The 23445-nt window shown below is 42.0% G+C and overlaps 2 protein-coding genes and 1 pseudogene across 16 annotated transcripts in view; 2 read left to right on the top strand and 1 right to left on the bottom strand.

Annotated features, from left to right (window-relative positions):
• TASOR2 (transcription activation suppressor family member 2) overlaps positions 1–9598 on the top strand; it is an 82837-nt gene extending 73239 nt beyond the window's left edge. For 13 of the 15 annotated variants that reach the window (XM_033208719.1, XM_033208717.1, XM_033208720.1 and 10 more), the window contains 6 exons: positions 2519–2644; positions 3451–3604; positions 4812–4917; positions 7164–7345; positions 8426–8540; positions 8879–9598. In XM_033208719.1, coding sequence (XP_033064610.1) covers positions 2519–2644; positions 3451–3604; positions 4812–4917; positions 7164–7345; positions 8426–8540; positions 8879–8882 — 687 coding nt within the window. In that variant the 3' untranslated portion in view covers positions 8883–9598. Of the gene's footprint in view, positions 1–2518; positions 2645–3450; positions 3605–4811; positions 4918–7163; positions 7346–8425; positions 8545–8878 lie in introns of those variants that run through there. The other 2 variants (XM_033208711.1, XM_033208707.1) reach the window with 1 other exon arrangement.
• A 1802-nt stretch (positions 9599–11400) lies between these two features.
• Positions 11401–23445, bottom strand: part of GDI2 (GDP dissociation inhibitor 2) — a 51685-nt gene continuing 39640 nt past the window's right edge. The window contains exons 7-11 of the mRNA XM_033208722.1: positions 19141–19240; positions 14365–14536; positions 12684–12828; positions 12429–12483; positions 11401–12340 (exon numbers count right to left, since the gene is read on the bottom strand). Of these exons, the coding sequence (XP_033064613.1) occupies positions 12194–12340; positions 12429–12483; positions 12684–12828; positions 14365–14536; positions 19141–19240 (619 nt within the window). The 3' untranslated portion in view covers positions 11401–12193. The remainder of the gene's footprint in view (positions 12341–12428; positions 12484–12683; positions 12829–14364; positions 14537–19140; positions 19241–23445) is intronic.
• LOC117082488 lies at positions 21419–22693 on the top strand (annotated as a pseudogene).

Genomic DNA, 23445 nt, shown 5'->3' with positions numbered 1-23445 from the left:
CAGGTGGATCACCTAAGGTCAGGAGTTGGAGACCAGACTGGCCAACATAGTGAAACCTTGTCTCTACTAAAAATACAAAAATTAGCGGGTGTGGTGGTGCGTGCTTGTGGTACTCAGGAGGCTAAGGCAGGAGAATCACTTGAACCCAGGATGTAGAGGTTGTAGTAAGCCACTGTGCTCCAGCCTGCCCTACAGAGCGAGACTCCACAACAGAGCAGTAATCTTAGTTCTCACTTCCTTTCCAGATGAAGTGATACAATTTTCATGAAGAAGAGAGTATAGCAATGCTAAAGTTTTATTCATAGCAGGAGTTTTTTGTTTGTTTGTTTTTGAGACGAAGTTTTGCTCTTATTGACCAGGCTGGAGTACAGTGGCGTGATCTCGGCTCACTGCAGCCTCTGCCTTCTGGTTTCAAGTGATTCTCCTGCCTCAGCCTCCCGAATAGCTGGGATTACAGGCGTATGCCACCACGCCCGGCTAATTTTTGTATTTTTAGTAGAGACGGGGTTTCACCATGTTGGCCAGGCTGGTCTCAAACTTCATAGCAGGAGTACTTCTAGATTCATAATATTTTATCACGTGGTATCACTGTTTACAACAGAAAATAACAAATGTGCAAAGGTAAAACTACTTGTCAACTGAGAAAGTGGACACATTCCAAAATAAACTTGAGAGTGATGTACTATAAAGAGCAAAATGTTATTTTATATGTAAATTTTTTAATTTAATAGAGGTGGAGTGTCACTATTATGTTGCCCAGGCTGGTCTTGAACTCCTGGCCTTAAGCAGTCCTCCCACCTTGGCATCCCAAAGTGCAGGGATTGCAGGCATGAGCCACCATGCCTGGCCCAAAATGTTTTTAAAAGCTCAGAAACGTATCTTGGATAATCCTTTTGTCCTGGAGAATCTTGAAGCATTAATTAGTAATGGGATGTTAGGCCCACTAGGGCATGTCTGAAAGACCCTTCCTTACTGTTGAAATCTGAGGGTGTGACAGAATAACTCAGACCACCACAGGTTTTGGTGAAAATGTATTCATTCACATAATTTGTTAGTCAAATTAATGAAAACTAGAGATTTATGCTTAGATATTTCAGTAACCTCTTCGTTAAATCTCATAATTTTTTTGAAAATCATACCATATATTTTGAATGAATTGAAATAGTCAAAATTTGAGTTGTTTAAAGATCCAAGGGAGCCACGCAGTGGCTCACACCTGTAATCCCAGCACTTTGGGAGGCCAAGGCAGGCAGATCGCTTGAAGTCAGGAGTTTGAGACCAGCCTGGCCAACATGGTGAAACCCCTTCTCTACTAAAAATGACAAAAATAAGCCAGGCGTGGTGGTGGGCACCTGTAATCCCAGCTACTTCGGAGGCTTAGGGAGGTGAATCACTTGAACCCAGGAGGCGGAGGTTGCAGTGAGCCGAGATCTCACCACTGCACTCCAGCCTGGGTGACAGAGTGAGACAATATCTAAAAAAAAAAAAAAAAAAGATCCAAGGGAAACAGATCACAGTAACACTTCACTTTTATGAAGGAAATAAGTGATGGTCAGACAGTCTTCTAGGAATAACAGAAACCCAGAATCCTTCAGCCAGGTAGTCGATGTCAAGGCCAGGTGCAGCGGTTCATGTCTGGAATCCTAGCACTTTGGGAGACTGAGGTAAGAGGACTGCTTGAGGCCAGCTTTGGGCAACACTGCTTGAGGCCAGCCTGAGCAACACAGACCTCCATTTCTAGCAAAAAAGAAAACAAAAGGCCAGGCCCAGTGGTGTGCACCTGTAGCCCTAGCTACCGGGGAGGCTGAGGTAGGTGGATTGCTTGAGCCCAGGAGGTCAAAGCTACAATAAGCTGTTTGTTTCACTTTACTGCAGCCTGGGTGACAGAGTGAGACCATGTCTCAAAAAGGAGAAAAAAAAGTCAAAGGGAGGGTAGGGTTACAGAATTTACTCAATTACACAAACTTACCCTCCCAGCCAGGATTATTAGGGAGCCATTCTGTGTGTTCATTGAACTGGACTTGCACTGCAGTGGCACCGTACAATCGCATGCTGTTTAAACTGCATCACCTATCTTATACTAAGACGTAGATCCAAGGGACTGCTGACTCCAAAATCAGTCCCCATTAATGGTGAAGAAATACATGGGTATTATGGGTATTGTTTTTTAAACTCTAGAAATGCTTGAACTAGAGGTAGCATTTTTAAAGTATATATCTGGTATTCTCAAGGTAGCTGATACCTTGAAGATTAAACTCATTTATGTAGATTATTCTGATGTTCTAAAATAAAATCAGCCTTTGATACTTTACCTTTGAAATCAACTTCTAAATCCAGTTGTTAACAAAACCTGAGTCATTTATTTTATATATATAAAAGGTGCTTATTTAGTAATAAGACAAATGTCATTTCTGGTTGCCTTGTTAGGCTATAATGCTTTTCATTATTTTAATAAGCGATACAGGTAGTTCTGTGGAAGTGTCCTTTTTTTAGTAATGACTATTTGTAAATCTTTCAGAACCTTCTGAGGAAAGGAGGCCATATGGAAATTGAACCTCAGCTCTTCTGTCAAGCTTTCCACAGAGAGGATGATACACTAATCATCATCATCAGAAATGAAGATATATCATCACATTTGCATCAGGTAGGTACCTGTAAGAAAGAAATACCTTTCTTACAAAGGAATGTATTTCAGGCACGTAAGTTGTTCTGTAATGATCAGACTCATCACTCTCTTTTTTTGTGTAGAAGAGAAGCTAACAGACATGTTGGGCCTTTAAGTGGGAAGATAGTGTATTACAGAATACTGCAGTATTACCAAGTTATTTGTAGGGCAGATAGTTAAAAAAAACAAAAAACATATTAACTAAGGGAGACTTAGGTAAGAGATTGCTAAATTTTTTCATCCAAAATATAAATCTGCATCACTTGATGTCTAACAATAAGAAATCTTGCCTTAAAAGACCTTTTGAAAATTTTCTGAACCATTATATTTACCAGCTAGTTGAATCAAAGTCATTGCTTGTCTCAGGAAGACCCAACTGTGGACAAAGGCTGGGTGCATCAACCTGCCGTTGTCAGCAGGCAGCCATCAGTGCTGGCACTGAGGGGAGCTGGCGACGAAGGAGGTGAAGTGAGGTGACCTGACTGGTTCCTTTTCAGTGCCCACAACCTCAGATGTGCTCTCTTCCCTCATGATGTATTATTTCCAACTTTTGGTAGTTTGAGACTTTTTTTTAATGAACGAATTTTGATGAGTTTGCAGCCCTGGGTGGTGATGAGCTCAGTTAATATGCCTCATGCAGGGCAGAATGACCAGTTGGTAATCCAGGTTAAAATATTTTCAGCTGCTCCTGAACCTTGACTCTCTTGGATAAAAAAGCAAGGGAGTGTCTAAGAAAATATGCCCAGTGAGCCTCTCTTCACGGGGGCCCTTTTCGTGTCATGCAGATTCCTTCTTTGCTGAAGCTGAAGCATTTCCCCAGTGTCATCTTTGCTGGAGTAGACAGCCCTGGAGATGTTCTGGATCACACCTACCAAGAACTGTTTCGTGCGGGAGGCTTTGTAATAACAGATGACAAGATATTAGAAGCCGTAACATTAGGTTGGTCTTTATTTTCTTTTCCTGTTTCTTTGAAGTCAGATCAGCTTCTCACCCAGTGACCTAAATACTGTTTCATCCAAAACAAATGATCAATTCTAAAGAATATCAGTTGCCCCCTGCTGAGGGCATAATTTCTGCTGTCTGCTATGCTCTTTTCATACAGTAATTCTCTTAGAGCAATGCTTTTAACCTCTTTTAACTGATTGTTACCACCACACTTGCTCTGAGTTCCCTCCCTCTCAGTAGTGCAGCTAAAATCTGGATTTTATTATACTTAGTCCCTTCACTTGCCAAGTCAGAGCAACTCTATATTAAATTTTTTGCTTAAAATCAACCTTCTCCATTTCTGATGTCATCACTCCTTCCATCTTGATGTCACAAAAATCTAAAAAATGGCTACTAAGTCAGCTTATTTAATCATCTACTTGAAAACTCACTTTACTTCTCTCAGGGCACTTTTATGCTAAAACCTGCCTCGACTCTGATCGCATTGGAAGTGATACCACTTCTAGATCAAAGGCAGCATGTACCTTAACCAGCGTGACTTCTATACAGAAACTGGGATTTTAAATATTTGTAGGCACACGTCTGTAATCCCAACCCTTGGGAGGCCGAGGCAGGAGTATCCCTTGAGCTCAGGAGTTCAAGATCAGTCTGGGCAACACAGTGAGATCCCATCTCTACAAAAATAAAAATACTAGCCAGCTGTGGTGGTATGTGTCTGTAGTCCTAGCTAAGGAGGCGCTAAGGATGGAGGATTACTTGAGCCCAGGAGGTTGAGGCTGTAGTAAGCTGAGATCATGCCACCACACTTCAGCCTGGGTGACAGCTGAAATCCTGTCTCAAAAAAAAAAAAAAAAGATTCTGTATTTAGAAACTTTTGCCTCCCATTTCTCTACTGCAACTGGGCCTCCTGCTTCTCTTCTGTCACATAATTTGTACACAGAACTCTTAGTTGTTGGTGACTACTCCACTGTGTTCGTGTCTACACAGTTACCTCCCACCGTAGTGTGAGCAGGTGGGACCAGGCTGAGGGGCTTGTGAGAGCAGGGTGCTGCCCAGCCACATAAGCGGCAGTGATGGTGTGTACTCAACCATGAGTCTTAGTCTCTTTCGTGTTTTACAAATCACCATCACTGGGCTTGGCATGAGCCAAAAGTACCTTACAGTTGTCATCTTCTCTTGCCGAGTTTATTCTGTTTTGTAGTTCAACTGAAGGAGATTATCAAAATCCTGGAAAAACTAAATGGAAATGGAAAATGGAAGTGGTTGCTTCACTACAGGGAAAATAAAAAGCTGAAAGAAGATGAAAGGTAAGGACTGGCTGTGTGTATGGTTCCTCCTGCCCCACTGGGGAAGGGGAGAAACACCTCATGTCCCATGGGCTCTAGCGCAGTGCTGCAGTGGGCTCTAGCGCAGTGCTGCAGTGGAGTGGCCTTCATCAATAAAGAGCATGAGGGCTGCTGGCTCGGTGTTCCATGAAGGAAGCTAGGTGCTGTGACCGTAGCCAACAGTATGAGGCATGTATTTATCTAGACTAACAGAAGTAAGGGAGTCAAACTTAGCAGTCATGAAATGTCCATATTGTATTTAAGCCCTACTACTACAAACTGTAAAAAATATATGGAACTTGTACCACTGATGCTTTTTTGGATACTTACAAGTTACCACCATTTTAAGGAGAATGGAAAAATTAAGACCATAATCTATCCTTAATTCAATTGTACCCTAAAATAAGAGGCTTATAAATGTACAAACTTTACTAAATCTAAAGCCGTAATTTGTAAAAGAAAAACATATATGTTTGATTCCTTGGCTGAAGAGAGCTGGGGCTGAGAGATTCCTCCACATTCTCACAAGCAGGACCACTTGGAAAAGCAGACCTGACAAGCCCTTGTGAAATGAAGATTGCAGGCACTTTTAGGTGCATCCATTATCTCATTCAGACTTCATCCCAGGAGCTAGATAGCAAATCATTGCTTTCAAAATGCAGAATTGAAGCAGAGTAGATAACACAAATGACCAAGGTCAAACAAATACTAAGTTTTGAAGCTGGGTTTCAATCCCAGAAAGATGAAACGACTGTTAGCTGCATGTGACCTTTAAGGAACAGAATCTCAGAAAGCTTTTCTCTTGGAGTGGAGCTAGCGAAGGAGAGAAGGAGCACAGGTTTCCTTGGCAGGAAAGGAGGGTGCAAAGGCTTCAGGAGGTCAAGGGTATGACCAGTTCACAGTGGACTTCAATAACCAGCACTTTAGGGGAAAAACGTCAAGTTTGGTAAGTAGAGCACATTTAAGGTTCTGACATACCACAGCACACCTATAATAATAAGCATAAATGTATCTAGCACTTCTAGGGCTTTGGGTAGAGAGTCATGTCACTTAACGACGGGGATACAGCCTGAGAAATGTCATTAGATGATTTTGTCTATGTGCAGACATAGAGTGTACCTACACAAACTTACATGGTAGAGCCTACTCCTAGACTGCAAACCTGTACATGTGACTGTACTGAATACTGTAGGCAGATTTAATGCAATGGTGGTATTTGTGTGTCTAAACACAACGGTTCAGTAAATTACAGTGTTATAATTTTATGGGACTACCATTGTATATGTGGTCTGTCATTGACTGAAACATCATTTTGTGGTACATGACCATACTCACTGCTGTTGGCACTGCAGTGTGCTCTTCAAATTATACCACTCTGGCATTATGTAACAGGCATGATGTATTATTGAGAACTCATCAGAAAACTCTTCATATCCTTTGACCTTTTGTGGAATTTACCCAAAATTCTTATTGTAAAATCAACCTCAGTTCCATCTCTAGGAGGAAGATATGCAGACTACAGTTAAATATTTTAAAGTTTATACAAAATATTGCCCACCCAAAACTTACACAATAGAAGCAAGTAAAAAGTTTCTATTCATAGAAAGAAGGATGGCATAAAAGTTGGTGTCATATAACTATGTTCAGTATGGTGTCATAAAACATGTATACAGGAGAAAGTGAAAGGAAATTGGTTCATGATGTTAAGAGTGATTATCACTAGGGTTATGGGAATGGGTGTGATCTGGGTTTTCTCCAACAAGCGTGAGAACGTAAGTGATGAAGACTAGAGAGATGGAGTCAAAAGCAGAGACAGAGATGCTAAAAATTTAAACATACAGAATTAACACATTTAAGCAAGAAACCAAGAAAATTCTGGCTGCTACCTAATTTTAATGAAGTTGGTGATTATCTGCCCGCAAGGTATGAGAAGCATAGATGTGCATTGCTCTACAAATATACAGTGCAATAAGGCCCACTCGAAATTCATGAAAGGCTTGCCAAGCCACATGGCTTGGTCATAGAATGAGGCCTATGTTTAAAATCCACATTTACAAAAGGAGTAGGTACAGTTGTGTGTTTTGAGGCAACCAAAGTGTATCATGAAAAAGAACATCAAGAAGAAAGACAGAGGATCTCATAAGTTTGAATGGTTAAACTGAAGGCAAGGAAAAGTCCTAAGAATAAAACTGAAAATGAACATTTTAATATGCCTATGTATCTTTCAGAGTGGATTCAACTGCACATAAAAAGAACATGATGTTGAAGTCATTTCAGAGTGCAAATATCATTGAATTGCTTCATTATCACCAGTGTGACTCTGGATCATCAACGAAAGCAGAAATTTTGAAATGTTTGCTAAACCTGCAAATTCAGCATATTGAAGCCAGGTTTGCTGTCTTCCTAACAGGTAATTCATAGGCCCATTTTACTCAGTTAATGCCAAAATTGGTCAGCTCTAGGAATGTCCAAGTTGAGCCATTTAGATACCTGACCATTTAGATACCTGACGAATAGTATCAGGTATTTAAATGGCTTGGCATCCCGTGGATACCAGAATCACCCAAATCTGCTGATGCTGAAGCCCTTATATAAAATGTAGTATTTACAGGTGACTACACAATCCTCCTATATATGTAAATCAGCTCTAGATTACTTACAATACTCAATACAGTGTAAATAGTTATACCTATATTTTTTAAATACCAGGGCTGGGCGCAGTGGCTCACACCTGTAATCCCAGCACTTTGGGAGGCAGGTGGATCACTTGAGGTCAGGAGTAAGAGACCAGCCTAGCCAACATGGTGAAACCCCATCTCTACTAAATACAAAAATTAGCCGGGTGTGGTGGTTCATGCCAGTAGTCCCAGGTGCTTGGGAGGCTGAGGCAGGAGAACGGCTTGACCCCACAGGCGGAGGTTGCTTTTAAAACATTTGTGGGGCAGCCAGGCACAATGGCTCACACCTGTAATGCCAACACTTTGGGAGGCTGAGGCAGGTGGATCACTGAGCCCAGGAAGTTGAGGCCAGCTTGTGCAACTTAGCGAGACCTCATCTCTACAAAAATTGGGAGGTGTGGTGATGTGTGCCTATAGCCCCAGCTACTCAGGGGGTTAAGGCAGAAGGATTGCTCGAGCCTGGGAGGTCAAGGCTACAGTGAGCCGTCATCACCACTGCACTCTAGCCTGGGTGGCAGAACAACACCCTATCTAAAAAAAAAAAAAAAAGTGTACGAAAAATTTACATAAAGAACCATAGTTACCATTTTTCAGAGATTTTCTTCAGTGTTTTCCCCACCACCCCGATGGAGGCATCTGTTCTTCCCAAAGCTTCAAATCTTTTCTTAGCTTGGAACCCAACACCTTTTCTCCCCCTATCCCGCCACACGAGGAAGTGCCACAGATTTTTTTAAATAAAAAATCCAGATCCTGCTATGTAAAAGTACCTTAATTAACCGAAAGTTTTGTGTTTTGTTTTGTTGTTTTTACAGACAAGCCTACTATCCCCAGAGAAGTCTTTGAAAATAGTGGAATCCTTGTTACAGATGTAAATAACTTTATAGAAAACATAGAAAAAGTAGCAGCTCCATTTAGGAGTAGCTATTGGTAAGAACACTTTTTAATGTAACTTTCCCATGTGAGTTGGAGCTGTTGATGGCAAATATTGACATTTGTGTCTAAGGGAAACTTGTTTACATTAGGGGTGGAATTGCTATTTGGCATAAATAGGAATTCCTGAATTATCACTAAATGAAGAAACCATCTACTAAAATTACCCATTTTATCTGATGTGCATTTTCACTTGCTGTTAACTTGGATTGCCAGTATGGAACATAATGTAACCTTAGAGTGCATAGGAGTTTTCCCCATTAGAGCATCTCACTTTTGAAATATACTTGTTCATATTATTTTAAGAAGTTCTTATCAATTTTGTGTTTCTTCAGGTGACTCAACTACAGCCTGCCTGGATATGGATGATGCCAATAAAAAATTAGTATTTTCCCTTTGGAAAACTTGTGAATACACATGTGAACAGTCTTATATTTGGAAAATCAATGTTCTACAACCTGGAAAGTTTTCATTTTTTGTATTTTGCTGAAATATGTCACAGTGGCATTGTAGTTGTCTGTTGTCTTTGGGTTGCAGTGCTAGATACTGTTTTAAATTATTTCCATTTTAAACAAGATGCCTTCTAAGCTATTAAGCTTAATATTAAAAATAAGAATTTTGCAACATGTTTACTTAGTTGGAGCAAAAATAAGTCTATTTTAACAAATAGCTTTGTTTTTGCATGCTAATGTCAGAAAGGCCTATGATGCACATTGTGCTCTGTTTTAAAGGTTTTACCATCCTTGTAAAAACTATAATCTTAAATGGTTTTATTTGCTGTTATACAAACAACACTACATAAACTTAAACATTTTTTCCTAAATGGTACAAATTTATAAACTATCATTTTTCACTTACGGTATGTGTAAATACTACACTACAAGAATCAGCTTTCTGAGAAAGAAATAATCATTTATTTATGATATTGAAAATTTCTACAGTAAAAACTCAAAACCACACAAAAAACATTTGTAAGATACATGGTATCTATTTGGAGCAAAGGCTTTTTTGTAACTAATTTGTTTCATTTTTTAAATAAAGAGAACTAAAAATCATCTCTTTCTGCAATGATTTTTATAGCAGAAATGGACTCATCTGGAGTGTTCTAGCAATTTTTAGGTCACTTAGCAGAACAGTAAGCTTCCACAGGAAACCTACACTTCTGTCCTCTGGGCCTGGCCTGTTCTGTTTCTGGGTTCTTTCCCTCCCCAAGTCAAGTACACTGAGTAACAGGTTAAAGAATGGCAGTTTCACCTGGCCTTTACAGGGAAGCTTCTTTCAGAAGTCATTAAGTCGGTTTTTATTATTCCTAAACAAAAGAGCTTTATTTTCTGAGTAGGTTTTAGAGTTTTAATTGTTGACAGTTTTTCAGTTACTAATAGAACCCCTATCATTTCATTTCATTTTTCCAAGGACAGGAATCTATTAAGGGAACCATTCAGTACAGTGAATTACTTCCAAATTACTAAGGAAAAGGAAAGTGAGCAGTTATAAGCTGCCAAACACCTATCTATCTATCTATCTGCCTGAAATATGCATCTTTCAGGTTGGACCTAGTAACACTCACCTCCCCTTGCTAAAAAGCTTTCCAACACCCACAAGGCCATCTTTCTCAGTTTCCACGCTACCTTTTCTGCAACTCTACTAATACCCAAACCATATCGTGTTCGCCAAACTGAGTTATCCCAGTAACTACTATTATCATCTTTGTCTCCACTGGCCTGGCACACAAGGTATTCAGTAAATACGCTGAATGAAGAATATGAAGATGTGTTTTTTCCTTTTCACTTATTACTAACCCAGCTTGGGCCTTTGCCTGCATGGGAAGAGAAAAAGGCTTGCTGGAACTAGATAATTTTATGATACATGTAAAGCAGTGGTTTTCAACAACATCTGGAGACATTTTCGGTTGTCATTCCAGGATGGTGCTATTGGCATCTAGTGTGTGGAGGCCAGGGATGCTGCTACCATCAATTCTACAATGCAAAGTCAGGCCCCGTCAACAGAGAATGATCCAGCCCAAAACATCAGCTGTGGGAAGTCGAGAAACTCTATTATTTTGGCAATCTGAACAACCATCTAAATCACCACCCTTTAACACATCATCTACCTTAGTCTGTCTCCTTCATACTCTGAAGAGTCAGTCTTTATCTGTGGTAAACAACAGCATCTGCAGTGAGGCTCATCACTGCCAGGGGAAAAGGCCTTATATGTAAACATTTCAATTACACAAAAACTATTAGAGCACCTATTCTACCTGACAATTCACTTATTACTCCCTTACCATTGCTGCTATAAGCAAAATCATTCAACACTATTTTTTCTGCACAAAGATTATCAGTCTAGTAATAGTGCTGAGTCAAGAATAAAATGAGGCCGGGCGCGGTGGCTCAAGCCTGTAATCCCAGCACTTTGGGAGGCCGAGACGGGCGGATCACGAGGTCAGGAGATCGAGACCATCCTGGCTAACACGGTGAAACCCTGTCTACTTAAAAATACAAAAAACTAGCCAGGCGACGAGGCGGGCGCCTGTAGTCCCAGCTACTCGGGAGGCTGAGGCAGGAGAATGGCGTAAAAAAACCGGGAGGCGGAGCTTGCAGTGAGCTGAGATCCGGCCACAGCACTCCAGCCTGGGTGGCAGAGCGAGACTCCGTCTCAAAAAAAAAAAAAAAAGAATAAAATGAGGTGTACTCACAGAGAAGCCAGATGACAGGACCTGCCGTGATCTATCCAGATCAGAAGACACCCATGCTTTCCACTGCTGAGCACCTTCTGACTGGCAATGACTCCAGTGCTACTAAAGGAAGCACAGCAGCTGTGACCCTTGCAATCAGGACACACAGACCAACACCGGGCAGTAGTTTCCACAATTGGGCTTTATTTTGCAGTACAGAAATCATTTGGAGCCATTTTGAGACAGAAGTAGAGGCTCTGTCAAGTCAATACTGCATTGCAGCTTGGTCCACTGAAGAAGCCAGGCCTGAGATAGAAAAGATGCTCTACACTTTACCCGCTTTATGTTTGCTTCCTCTCCCCTTTTTCCTCATCAACTTTATTAGGTTAGAACACCACATACAGGCTTTCTCCAAATGACTCCCTATGTCTGGAGTTTGGTTAGAATTTTATGCCCACATAAACCAAACTTGTGGCTATGCTATTTGGGCCCTGCCATAACATTTGACACAATACAAAACATAAAGTCATAGGGAAAACTTCTGGATGCCGTCCCAAACCGTGGATTACTCAATTTAGAATCTCCTGAACCTCAAGAGGACAGACGGCACATGACCTGTATGGATCCAGCTCGAGGAGCAGAAGCACACAGCTACACTGATTAAAAGATACAAATGCTGTCTCCAGTTTTCTGTATTGGTGTCCCAAGGTTTGTTTGCAACTGATCCTTCACTAGGGAAAAAAAAAAAAGCCAGTTTGGTTAAATTGAACAGAATGTAACTGCCAATTCTGAATAGCCACTCCATGAAAACAAGTTAATACATAATATTAGAAATATGAAGGGGAGTATTTACTGGCACACAGCGCTCTTCACTCTCCATTTTGATTACAAAAGCAGGCCTTACAATATTGACTTCCTATCATATGCATTATTTGCCACATTTTAAATGTGCCCTAATTAATAACATGGACTGCTGTTAGTCTTCGCCATAGATGTCATTTTTCTTGCGCTTCATTTCCTCAAAGTCAAACTCTGATCCTGTCATCCTCTTGTAGATGTTTTTAATGTCATCACACGTTGTCTCAAAATGAGTGGTGGCATCGTATGTGCGGGAAATAAAGATCTGAAAACAAAAATTACAAAGACTTCAGACTATGGAGGGATGTCTTCCAGTGAAACCTGCCCATATCCTTTTACACCTCCATACTCACCTGGCTTTCCATTCCCAAGTCTTTCGGTACCAGGAGGTCACTGATGCTAACAAATCTGGAGAGAGAGAATTCCGTCAGGTGAGCTGGTCCCACACCTGACCACAGCTCTGCCTGAGATCAACTGAGAGGTACAGATGACTCCCACAGAGCAGCCAGCGGCTACCTGCCCTGCCCTCACATTCGTCCCACCATGGTGGAGCCACAATCAAAAGGCCTCAGTTTGCATCTCGGCAGATATAAAAAAACACAACTCACTTCTGTTCAATTGGTTCCAAGAGCTCCAAAGCTGGTCTGATTTCCTTCTCGGGCTCCTTGGTTTCCACGGTTGTACTAACTATGGCAATGTACTTCCCTTGTGCTGCTACATTGTGCGCAAAGGAGATCATGCAGACATAGATATCTAGAAACAAATAATAACAGCTCACTGCCTCAAGTGTGTCCATGTCATGAGGTGTAAGTTAAATTACTCTCAACAGGCAAGATCTTCTACACTTCAGTGCTAAACTGTGACAGAGCTGGATGTAAAGTACACAAATATTTGACAATAAGAATTTCTTTTAACCTACTAGAGGATAAGAATTTAAGTGGTAGCAAACTGCTGAATTTTGGAAGGAGATCTCTTAACAGCTCTGTCATACCTAACTTAAAAAGCTACCAAACCATATTAACTGTTCTAGGAGATTCTTCCATTCTGGACCTTGCATTTGGAAAGGTTCTGAATGGCTAAGAAAGGATGTACTTAGTACTGATGTCCTCATTTACTTATTAAAGTAATGTAAAATTGCAGGATCCACATAAACCACTCTGAGTTGGCATAACTTGATAGAATTCTCTAGATTAGACTTGGTCTGTATACCACTCATCCAATTAATTGTGTAATTTCCAGAATAGAAAAGCATTTGGATAGGAGAGCATTTAAAGGCCATATATATATATATATAATATATATATATATATATACATGGGACCTCCTTTATTCTTTCTATACTTGCAAGGACCCAGGACTGGCTTGGGAACCTTCCGGAAGATTTAAGTCCAGTCCCTTTGTTCTACAGATCATCTTTTGATGTGTTTAAACAGTCTGGCTCTGTCACCCAGGCTGGAGGCAGGGATGCAATTACAGCTTACAATAACCTCAAACTCCTGAGCTCAAGTGATCCTCTCCCACTGCACTCTCCCACGTAGCTAGGACTACAGGTGTGTGCACCATGCACACCTAGCTTTTTCTTTTTTTTTTTTTGTAGAGACGAGATCTCACTATGTTACCCAGGCTGGTCTTGAACCCCTGGCCTCAAGCAAGCCTTCTGCCTTGGCCTCCCATGATTTCATTTCTTATATGGGGGGAAAAAATCCTAATACAGATAGCTCTTACCTGTCCCATAAAGCCTGATTACCCTTTTTAAGCTGCATTTTACATAAAAGATTTGGGGCTTCTAGTTGAAAATGGGAACATCAAAGGGTTACAAACAACTGGCTAAGACACATAAATTAGGACTTGCAATTTTAGAGCCATGTCCTGATCACAGAAATGAAAGGTAGACACTGCTAGAATCAAATGTAAGTACTAAGATTACAAATAAGGACACAGAAGCAGCTATATCATTAGCTCAAGAATATACTCGGGTCAGTTAACTATTAAGCATAAACCTCCACAAGCACCTACTATTATAGCTGGGAGACCCAGGGTTCACCAAGCCCAGTCTGTTCATTCTACAGATGATGGACACAAGTCCAAGGCTGGCTCCGAGTCAAACCTGTCCACATCAGCACAATGCTGCCGGACCAGGAGGAGGTACAATGACGACATTTTTTTCCCCATATGTAAACCAACGTCTGTTCACTAATACAGCATACAAAATTAGGAATCTAGGATACAACACAAAGCAAAGTATATCTTACAAAATTCTACCAACATCTGCTGGTCTTCAAACCTCACCTGACTTTCGATTGACTTGGTTCTGTGGAATAATGATCTGGCAGGAGTTGGCATCATTGGTGTTCTTGATGGGGTGGCTGAGGATGCAAATAACTCTGATCACCTGGCCCACTTTTTCTACCCGATCTTTTACATAGCTGGGGTCACAGATGAGCTGCTTACAACGAGCAATCTATAATAAAGCATTTAAGAAGACACTGAAGCTGACAAAAGATATATGAAAACACATCCCATGTTCATAGTGTGGAAGACTTAGTATTGTTGAGATATCAAACACCATCCTAAAGTTCATATTGGTTCCCAAGGGATTGAATTCTGGAACAACCAAAACAATCTTAAAAGAAGAACAGCAAAGCTGGAGGACTCACTCACTAAAAAGCTACAGTGACCAATTCAGTGTGGTACTGGCATAGTGACAAACGTATGGACCAATGAAACAGAAAAGACAGCCAGAAATAAACCCTCGCATCCACAGTACAGTGATTTCTGACAAAGTTGCAAAGACCATTCAATGAGGGAAAAGCAGTCATTTCAACAAACCGTCCTGGGAAAACTATCCACATGCAAAAGAATGAAGTTGGACCCTACCTGACACCACAAAAACTAACTCAAAATGGAATAAAGACCTAAATGTAGTATCTAAAACTATAAAACTCTTAGAAGAAAACAGTGGAAAAGCTTCATGACATTGGAGTTGGCAGTAATTCCTTAGATCTAAAACCAAAGACATAGGCAACAAAAAGACTTCATGAAAATAGGATTTCATGAAAATTTTAAAAATCTTGTGCATAGCCAGGCATGGTGGCATGTGCCTGTAAGCCCAGCTACTTGGGAGGCTGACAGGAGAATTGCTTGAGCCCAAGACTTTGAGTCCAGCTTGGGCAACACAGAGCAAGACACTGTCTCTTTTAAAAAAACAACAAAAAAATTTTTTGCATCAGAAGACACTAATCAAGAGTTTAGGCAACTCACAGAATGTGAGAAAATATCTGCAAATTATATAGCTCATAAGGGATTAATATCCACAATATATCAAGAACTCCTAAAAACAACAACAACAAACCCTGATCCAAAAATGATCAAAGGGCTGGGCGCAGTGGCTCACACCTGTAATCCCAGCACTTTGGGAGGCCAAGATGGGCAGATCACCCGAGGTCAGGAGTTGGAAACCAGCCTGACCAACATGGAGAAACCCTGTCTCTACTAAAAATACAAAACTAGCTGGGCATGGTAGCACATGCCTGTAATCCCAGCTACTCAGGAGGCTGAGGCAGGAGAATCGCTTGAATCTGGGAGATGAAGGTTGTGGTAAGCCAAGATCACGCCATTGCACTCCAACCTGGGCAATGAGCAAAACTCCTCTCAAAAGACAAAAAATAAAATAAAATAAAAATCGAAGGACTTGAATAACATTTTTCCAAAGAAGATATATAGGTGGCCAACAAGCACATGCAAAGATGTTCAACATCACTAATCATAATTTCAGTGAGATACTACCTCACAACCATTAAGACTGCTACTGTCAAAACAGAAAATAAGCATCAAGGATATGGAGAAACTGGAACTTCTTGTGCACTACTGATGGGAATGTAAAATGGTCCAGCCACTATGAAAAATGGTATGGCAGTTTCTCAAACATTAAAAACAGAATTACCATAAATGATCCAGCAATTCCACTTCTGGGTACACACCCAAAAGAACTAAATGCATGGTCTTAATGAGATATTTGTACATCCATTTTCATAGTAGCATTATTCACAGTAACTAAAACATGGAAGCAATCCAGGTATCCATCAAAGGATGAATGGATAAGCAAACTATGGTCTATCCATACATTGGAATACTATTCAGTCTTAAAAAGGAAATTGTGACACATGCTACAACACAGATGAACCATGGAGACATCATGCTAAGTGAAATAAGTCACAAAAAGACAAATACTATATTATTCCATTTATATAAAATATAGTAGTTAAAATCATAGAGAAAGAAAGTAGAATGGTGCTTGCCAGTGGCTAAAAGCAGGGAATGAGGTTTAGAAGAGGAAAAGTGAGGGCGGGCATACTGGCTCACACCTATAAAATCTCAGCACTTTGGGAGGCCAAGGTGGGTGGATCATCTGAGGTTAGGACCAGCCTGGCCAACATAGGGAAACCCCCGTCTCCACTAAAAATACAAAAACTAGCCAGGCGTGGTGGTGTGCATCTGTAATCCCAGCTACTTGGGAGCTGAGGCAGGAGAATTCGCTTGAATACGGGAGGCAGAGATTGCAGTGAGCCAAGATCATGCCACTGCACTCCAGCTTGGGTGACAGAGTGAGACTCCATCTCAAAAAAAAAAAAAAAGGAGGAAGTGTTATGGAGATGAATGGTGGTTGTACAACGAAGTGAATACATTTAATACCACTGAACTGTACACTTAACAACGGTTAAGATGGTAAATTCTGGCCAGGCGCAGTGGCTGACACATGTAATCCCAACATTTTGGGAGGCTGAGGCAGGTGGATCACCTGAGGTCAGGAGTTCGAGACCAGCCCGGCCAACATAGTAAAACCCCGTCTCTACCAAAAATACAAAAATTAGCTAGGCATGGTGGCGGGCGCTGTAATCCCAGCTACTCAGGAGGCTGAAGCAGGAGAATCGCTTGAACCCAGGAGGCGAAAGTTGCAGTGAGCCAAGATCGTGCCACTGCACTCCAGCCTGGGCAACTAAGTGAGAAGAAAAAATAAAAAATATGGCTCAAGCCTGTAATCCCAGCACTTTGGGAGGCCGAGACGGGCGGATCATGAGGTCAGGAGATCGAGACCATCCTGGCTAACACGGTGAAACCCCGTCTCTACTAAAAATACAAAAACTAGCCGGGCGAGGTGGCGGGCGCCTGTAGTCCCAGCTACTCGGGAGGCTGAGGCAGGAGAATGGCGTAAACCCGGGAGGCGGAGCTTGCAGTGAGCTGAGATCCGGCCACTGCACTCCAGCCTGGGCGACAGAGCGAGACTCCGCCTCAAAAAAAAAAAAAAAAAAAAAAAAAAAAAAAAAAACACCATTTATCTCTATCTCTTAAACAACTATTATGATGAAAAGTAGAAGCAGTGTTACTGTCCCTGATGAAGATCTTCCGGTGGAACATGATGTGGAGATGGAAGATAACGATACTGATGATCCCAACCCCACAAAGGTGGCTGGGTGAAGTTTGTTGGACCCAGGTGGTAAACAGTGCTATTTGCACTGATATGCCTGAGAATTAAGTTAGCATTAACAAAACCTAGTAATGAACATGTCAAACAAAATATGACTTCTTTTGTGCTTTGTAACTTCATTTAAAGTAGATAAGCCAATCACACTACGGCAGAGTCAAGATGAAACGGGGTTATAAAGAAGTTGCCTAAAATATATGTTCAAAAGACCCAATTAAGTAACAGTTTAGAAGGCCAGGCACAGTGGCTCATGCCTGTAATCCCAACACTTTGGGAGGCTGAGGCGGGTGGATCCCTTGAGGCCAGGAGTTCAAGACCAGCCTAGCCAAAATGGTGAAACCCCTTCTCTACTAAAAAATACAAAATTAACTACGTGTGGTAGCATGCACCTGTAATTCCCACTACTCAGGAGGCTGAGGTAGGAGAATCACTTGAACATGGGAGGTGGAGGTTAAAGTGAGCTGAGATCACGCTACTATACTCCAGCCTGAGCGGCAGAGCAAAACAATCTGATGTCTCAAATAAATAATTAAATAACATTTTAGTAGATAAAACATACAAACCTAACATCACCCAGCATGGGAATTTACATCCTCAGGTGTATCACGACTGAGGGCTGTGGGTGCGGAACACCTTGATTCCAATTCTACCTCAGCCATTCATTGAACTGTGTGCCCTTGTAGATGTTTCTTAATTTAAGCCTCCAGGTACCTGCCTCTTAGGATTCTTGTAAGGAATAAATGAGGTTGAAAATGTGCTTCACAAATTATCATCAGGCTTTTTTTGCCGTGAGTCAGTCCTGTATTTTCTCTCCCTTACTCATTGTCCCCTTACACTAGCTACCAAACTCTGATCTCAAACTTTCATTTCCAGTGAGACCTAAACAATTGAAAATGCCCCCACCTCACCACCCAGGAGGCTTCTACATTCCCACACAGCTTAATATTAAAAAGATAAAGCTTAGATTTTTAGAATTCCAGTGAGACAGTAAAACAGTGCACTTTGAAATGCGTCCTCTACTGCAAGAACTGTTGCAGATATTAACAGTGTCAAATGGCAGAAGAATTAATTCATATGGTGATAAAGGGAAACAGGTCTTTTTTTCCTTGTAATTTTTTTTCAGTGACATCCACGTCACCTAAGAGGTTTCAAGAAAATGCAGAGCCTTCTCAGACCTACTGATTAGAATATGCAATAGAACCAGATTAATGACACTTTTTATCTAATTCAAATTTGAGAAACACTGCTCAAAACCCCACCCATGTAGGTGGCCAGCAAGTATAGTTCAATTTAAATGAAAATTTGGGAGACAGGCACAACCCAAACTCTACAGATACAGAATACTTAACTATTTAGAGCTTCCCCATAATGCATATTTTAATATTAAAATAACAATTGACAACAAAAAAAGATGTGTTTTTTAAAACAAAGCACAGCAACTGTAATTAGTCCTTAGTCACGATAAATACTAACTTCCCATACAGAAATGATATGCATCAGTGTCCACACCAAAATAAATATTTACAATACACAATTTTCTTCACAAGAACACAGTATTTTTTTCCATTTTAAAAGCTACTTACTTCTCCTTCAGATTTTACACCAATTACTTTTCCATTCTGCACAATGATTTCTTCAATGGGTTTATTCAGCATATAGGTACCTCCATAAATAGCACTTAGCCTGGAAAATTTTTAAAATTCCAATTAATATATAATTGTTTCAACTCCTAAAGTCCCCTTCCTTAGATCTTAATGAGTTATAGGTAATACACATTTGTTCAATTTCCTTCTAGAAAGATGTCAGCTTTAAAGTGATTAAAGCACGAAAACAGTCAAAAACACAAACTGATCATCACAGTTGTAAATACCAAGTCAAAAACAATCACTAACCAGGCACTTGTCTTTCAAGCTGCCCACTTGGCCCTCCTCCAACTGCACTTTCTTTCCTTCCTTTCATTCCTGCTCTAAAGCTCCTTAATAAACGTTCACTCCTGCTCTAAAACTTGCTTCAGTCTCTCCTTCTGCCTTATGCCCTTAGGCCCTTATGCCCCTTCCTTCTGAGGAGAAAGAACTGAGGTCGCTGCAGACCCGTACGGATTCATCTCAGCGCGATCACAGATTTTGGTGCCTGTGACTCGGATACCTTCCACCAGCAACACACTTTGGTGCTGTGTGACTCAGACACACTCCCAAGTAGTAAGAGACCTCTACACTTCATCTTCTTTGGCTGGAGGCGTTCAACCCCCATACACAGTTTTCTTCTCCCCTTTCCACACTCCTGCTTGCTAACCAACCACCAGAACAGTTCCTCTCGGCTGCAGCAGCTCTGCTTCCACAGCTTATCCCTCAGCTCACCCTGACGGATGGCTCTTCCGGGTGGGAAGGACCTTGGGGTTCACACTGAGTAGACCTGTGACACTAATGGCCCTCCTGGACAGGAGGCTCGCGAGAGTGGTGAGGCTAAAGCCTAAAGCCATGCAATGTCTGGGTTTTACTCTGCTTCTTCAACTAAAATTGGCTCTTTCCCAAAAACCCACAGTCTAATTCTCCTGTTTTTCCTTGTGTGTGTGTGTTCTAAAATGGCCTTGTGCAGTTGTGGGACTATCCACGTGAGAGGCAAATCTGCCATTTCTCTGGATTCACGTCCAGGGGAAGGGCAAGGGCAAGGGCAAGACAATGGCTGGCCAGTAATAGCTATATTCGTCTAATCCTCCGGCATATAAATAAAACTATGGACTCCAAACACTATCAGAAGGAACTGGAGGCGGTGGTTCACACCTAATGCCACCACTTTGGGAGGACGAGGTCAGCAGATGGCTTGAGCGCAGGAGTTTTGAGACCAGCCTGGGCAACATGATGAAACCCTGTTTCTACAAAAAATACAAAATTTAACCAGGCACGGTGGCACTCATCTGCAGTCCCAGCTACCTGGAATGCTGAAGTGGCAGTATCACTTGAGCCTGAGAGGTGGAGGCTGCAGTAAGCTGTGATCACACCACTGCACTCTAGCCCGGGTGACAAAGCAAAATGCTGTCTCAAAAAAAGATAGTCATGGGGGGGGGGGGGGGCAGCACTGGAGAATGACTTAAAGCAGCAAAAACTGGAGACTGAAGAGACTCTTGAAAGGAACCAACTGGGTGAGATCTTTATGTGGTTTATATGGTTCTCCCCTCAGGCAGCAACTTCCCTAGTCATTGCAACATGGCACAGCTAGAACAGAAGCACAGCGCCTGCAGTCTTATTGATTTGAGATGTGACAGAATTTGGGGTGGCCAAAGGAGATGAAAATTGTGGGGAAAAATTTCACAACAGAGGGAGCCTCAAAAGAAGGAGCCAACAAATCTATGATAAAATCTCTTCAAACCCTTAACTACCTCCAGAAGTGCTCATACAGGAGGGAGAAGCCAAGGAGTCCACCAGAGAGAAACAGCTGAAAGGCTCAGAGGTTAGGAGAGATTACAGAGGATGGGCAGAAGAAAAAATGTGTTTGAAGTTTGAAGTTTAAAATTGCCATGTTCAAAGGAGCTTGCTTACTCCAGAGGAGTAACGTTTAAGAATCAGCAAAAGGCCACTTGCGCGTGTGATGTCGTGGCGCCGTGCGTGGCAGCGGCAGCAGCAGCAGCGCAGATGGCAGTGCTGGAGCAGTGCTGGAGGAGGGAGTGGCGAGGCTGTTGCTCCCTCTGCGCCCACTGTTGGCTCTTGGGGTGCAGATAGGGGCTGCAGTCTCTGCGGCTGCCTCTCGCTTCCCTGTAGTCCCCTCCATGTTCCCCTGCGCCACCGCTCCCCTTCTTAAGGCTGCCGCTTACGCCGGGGTCTATGGAAATAATGGATCCCTCAAACTGGCTCATCAACAGAGCAGATGAGCAGACCATTTATTAGCAACTACAAAGAAGCTATTTCATTTCTTGTCACAAAAAGGCTACGGCATATCCTTCGGAAGCCTTGTGAAGCTGACAGTCTGAGCAGGCTCTTCTTTGGCTGGAATTGCAAAGGGATAGCAAACAGCGCCTCCTCATTCAAGAGAGGTGGAAAAGGGCCCAGCGTAAAGAAAGGTTGAAAGCCCAGGCCCGGCGCGGTGGCTCACGCCTGTAATCCCAGCACTTTGGGAGGCCGAGGCAGGCGGATCACAAGGTCAGGAGATCGAGACCATCCTGGCTAACACGGTGAAACCCCATCTCTACTAAAAAATACAAAAAACTAGCCGGGCGAGGTGGCGGGCGCCTGTAGTCCCAGCTACTCGGGAGGCTGAGGCAGGAGAATGGCGTGAACCCGGGAGGCGGATCTTGCAGTGAGCGGAGATCGCGCCACTGCACTCCATCCTGGGCGACAGAGCGAGACTCCGTCTCAAAAAATAAAAAATTTAAAAAAAAGAAAGCCCAGCAGAACACAGGATGTAGCTAGCCATCTCACAAACCCTCTGCTGAGGATGCAGAGGGCCAGAGCCCCCTTTCTCAGAAGTACAGCCCTTTCTCAGAGAAACGCCTGCCTGAGATTCAAGGGATCTTTGACAGGGATCCAGATACGCTACTACTTTTACTTCAGCAAAAGAGTGAGCCAGCAGAGCCATGTATTGAAAGCAAAGGCCCAAAGGATAAAACAATATAGAGAAGCAGATTTGAAGAGGCATGTAGAATTCCTTGTGGCTGAGAATGAAAGATTAAGGAAAGAAAATAAACAACTAAAGGCTGAAAAGGCCAGACTTCTAAAAGGTCCAATAGAAAAGGAGCTGGATGTAGATGCCGATTTTGTAGAAAAGTCAGTTATGGAGCTTGCGCCACATTCAGAAACTGCTACAGCCTCTTCATTCTGACAGAAGTTTGCAGCAAATACCAGGAAAGCCAAGGACATTCCAATCCCTAATCTTCCTCCCTTGGATTTTCCATCTCCAAAACTTCCCCTTATGGACCTCTCTGAGGATATTCTGAAAGGATTTATGAATAATTAAAATGTAAGGCCATAAAAGAGGAGAGAAGAGGAAATAATGTGATAACAGTTAATCCAGCAAAAAAAAAAAAATTAAAAGGGAAAACCACACAGAAGGGTAATCCCGGAAATGCTTCATCTGGCAGACTGTGGAAGAAGAGGCACTGCCAGAACTTGGCAAACAGTCACTGTGAAATGTGTCACATATCTGATTCACCGACTCGAGCTAATGATTCCGACTTGGTAGACACTAAATTCATGGAGATTCAGTTTCTCCAGATACAAACCAAATAGCTACACAGAATAATTTTTTCAAGCAACAATTACTTTCCTTGCCTTCAGGGTTAAAATGCATGAAAGTTGTGGCAGGCACGGTGGTTCATCATGCCTGCAATCCCAGCACTTTGAAAGGCCGAGGCAGGTGGATCACCTGAGGTCAGGAGTTCAAGACCAGTGTGGCCAACATGGTGAAACCCTGTCTCTACAACAAAATACAAAAATCAGCCGGGCATGATGGCAGCTGCCTATAATCCCAGCTACTTGGAAGGCTGAAGTGAGAGAATCGCTTGAACCCAGGAGGAGGAAGTTGCAGTGAGCCAAGATCATGCCATTGCACTCCAGCCTGGGTGACAGAACGAGACTCCATCTCAAAACAATCACTTCGCAAAAGAAGACATTTATGCAGCCAACAAACATACGAAAAAAAGTTCATCATCACTGGTCATTAGAGAAATACAAATCAAACCCACAAAACCATGAGAAACCGTCTCACGCCAGTTGGAATGGAATGGCAATCGTTAAAAAGTCAGGAAATAGCAGGTGCTGGAGAGGATGTGGAGAAAGAGGAACACTTATACACTGTTGGTGGGAGTGTAAATTAGTTCAACCACTGTGGAAGACAGTGTGGCGATTCCTCAAGGATCTAGAACCAGAAATACCATTTGACCCAGCAATCTCATTACT

The sequence above is a fragment of the Trachypithecus francoisi genome, unplaced genomic scaffold (assembly GCF_009764315.1).
Source record: "Trachypithecus francoisi isolate TF-2019V2 unplaced genomic scaffold, Tfra_2.0 Lachesis_group9, whole genome shotgun sequence".
Classification (NCBI taxonomy): Eukaryota; Metazoa; Chordata; class Mammalia; order Primates; family Cercopithecidae; genus Trachypithecus; species Trachypithecus francoisi.
Note: the sequence above shows the minus strand (reverse complement) of the source record. Positions and strands in the feature narration are given on the sequence as shown.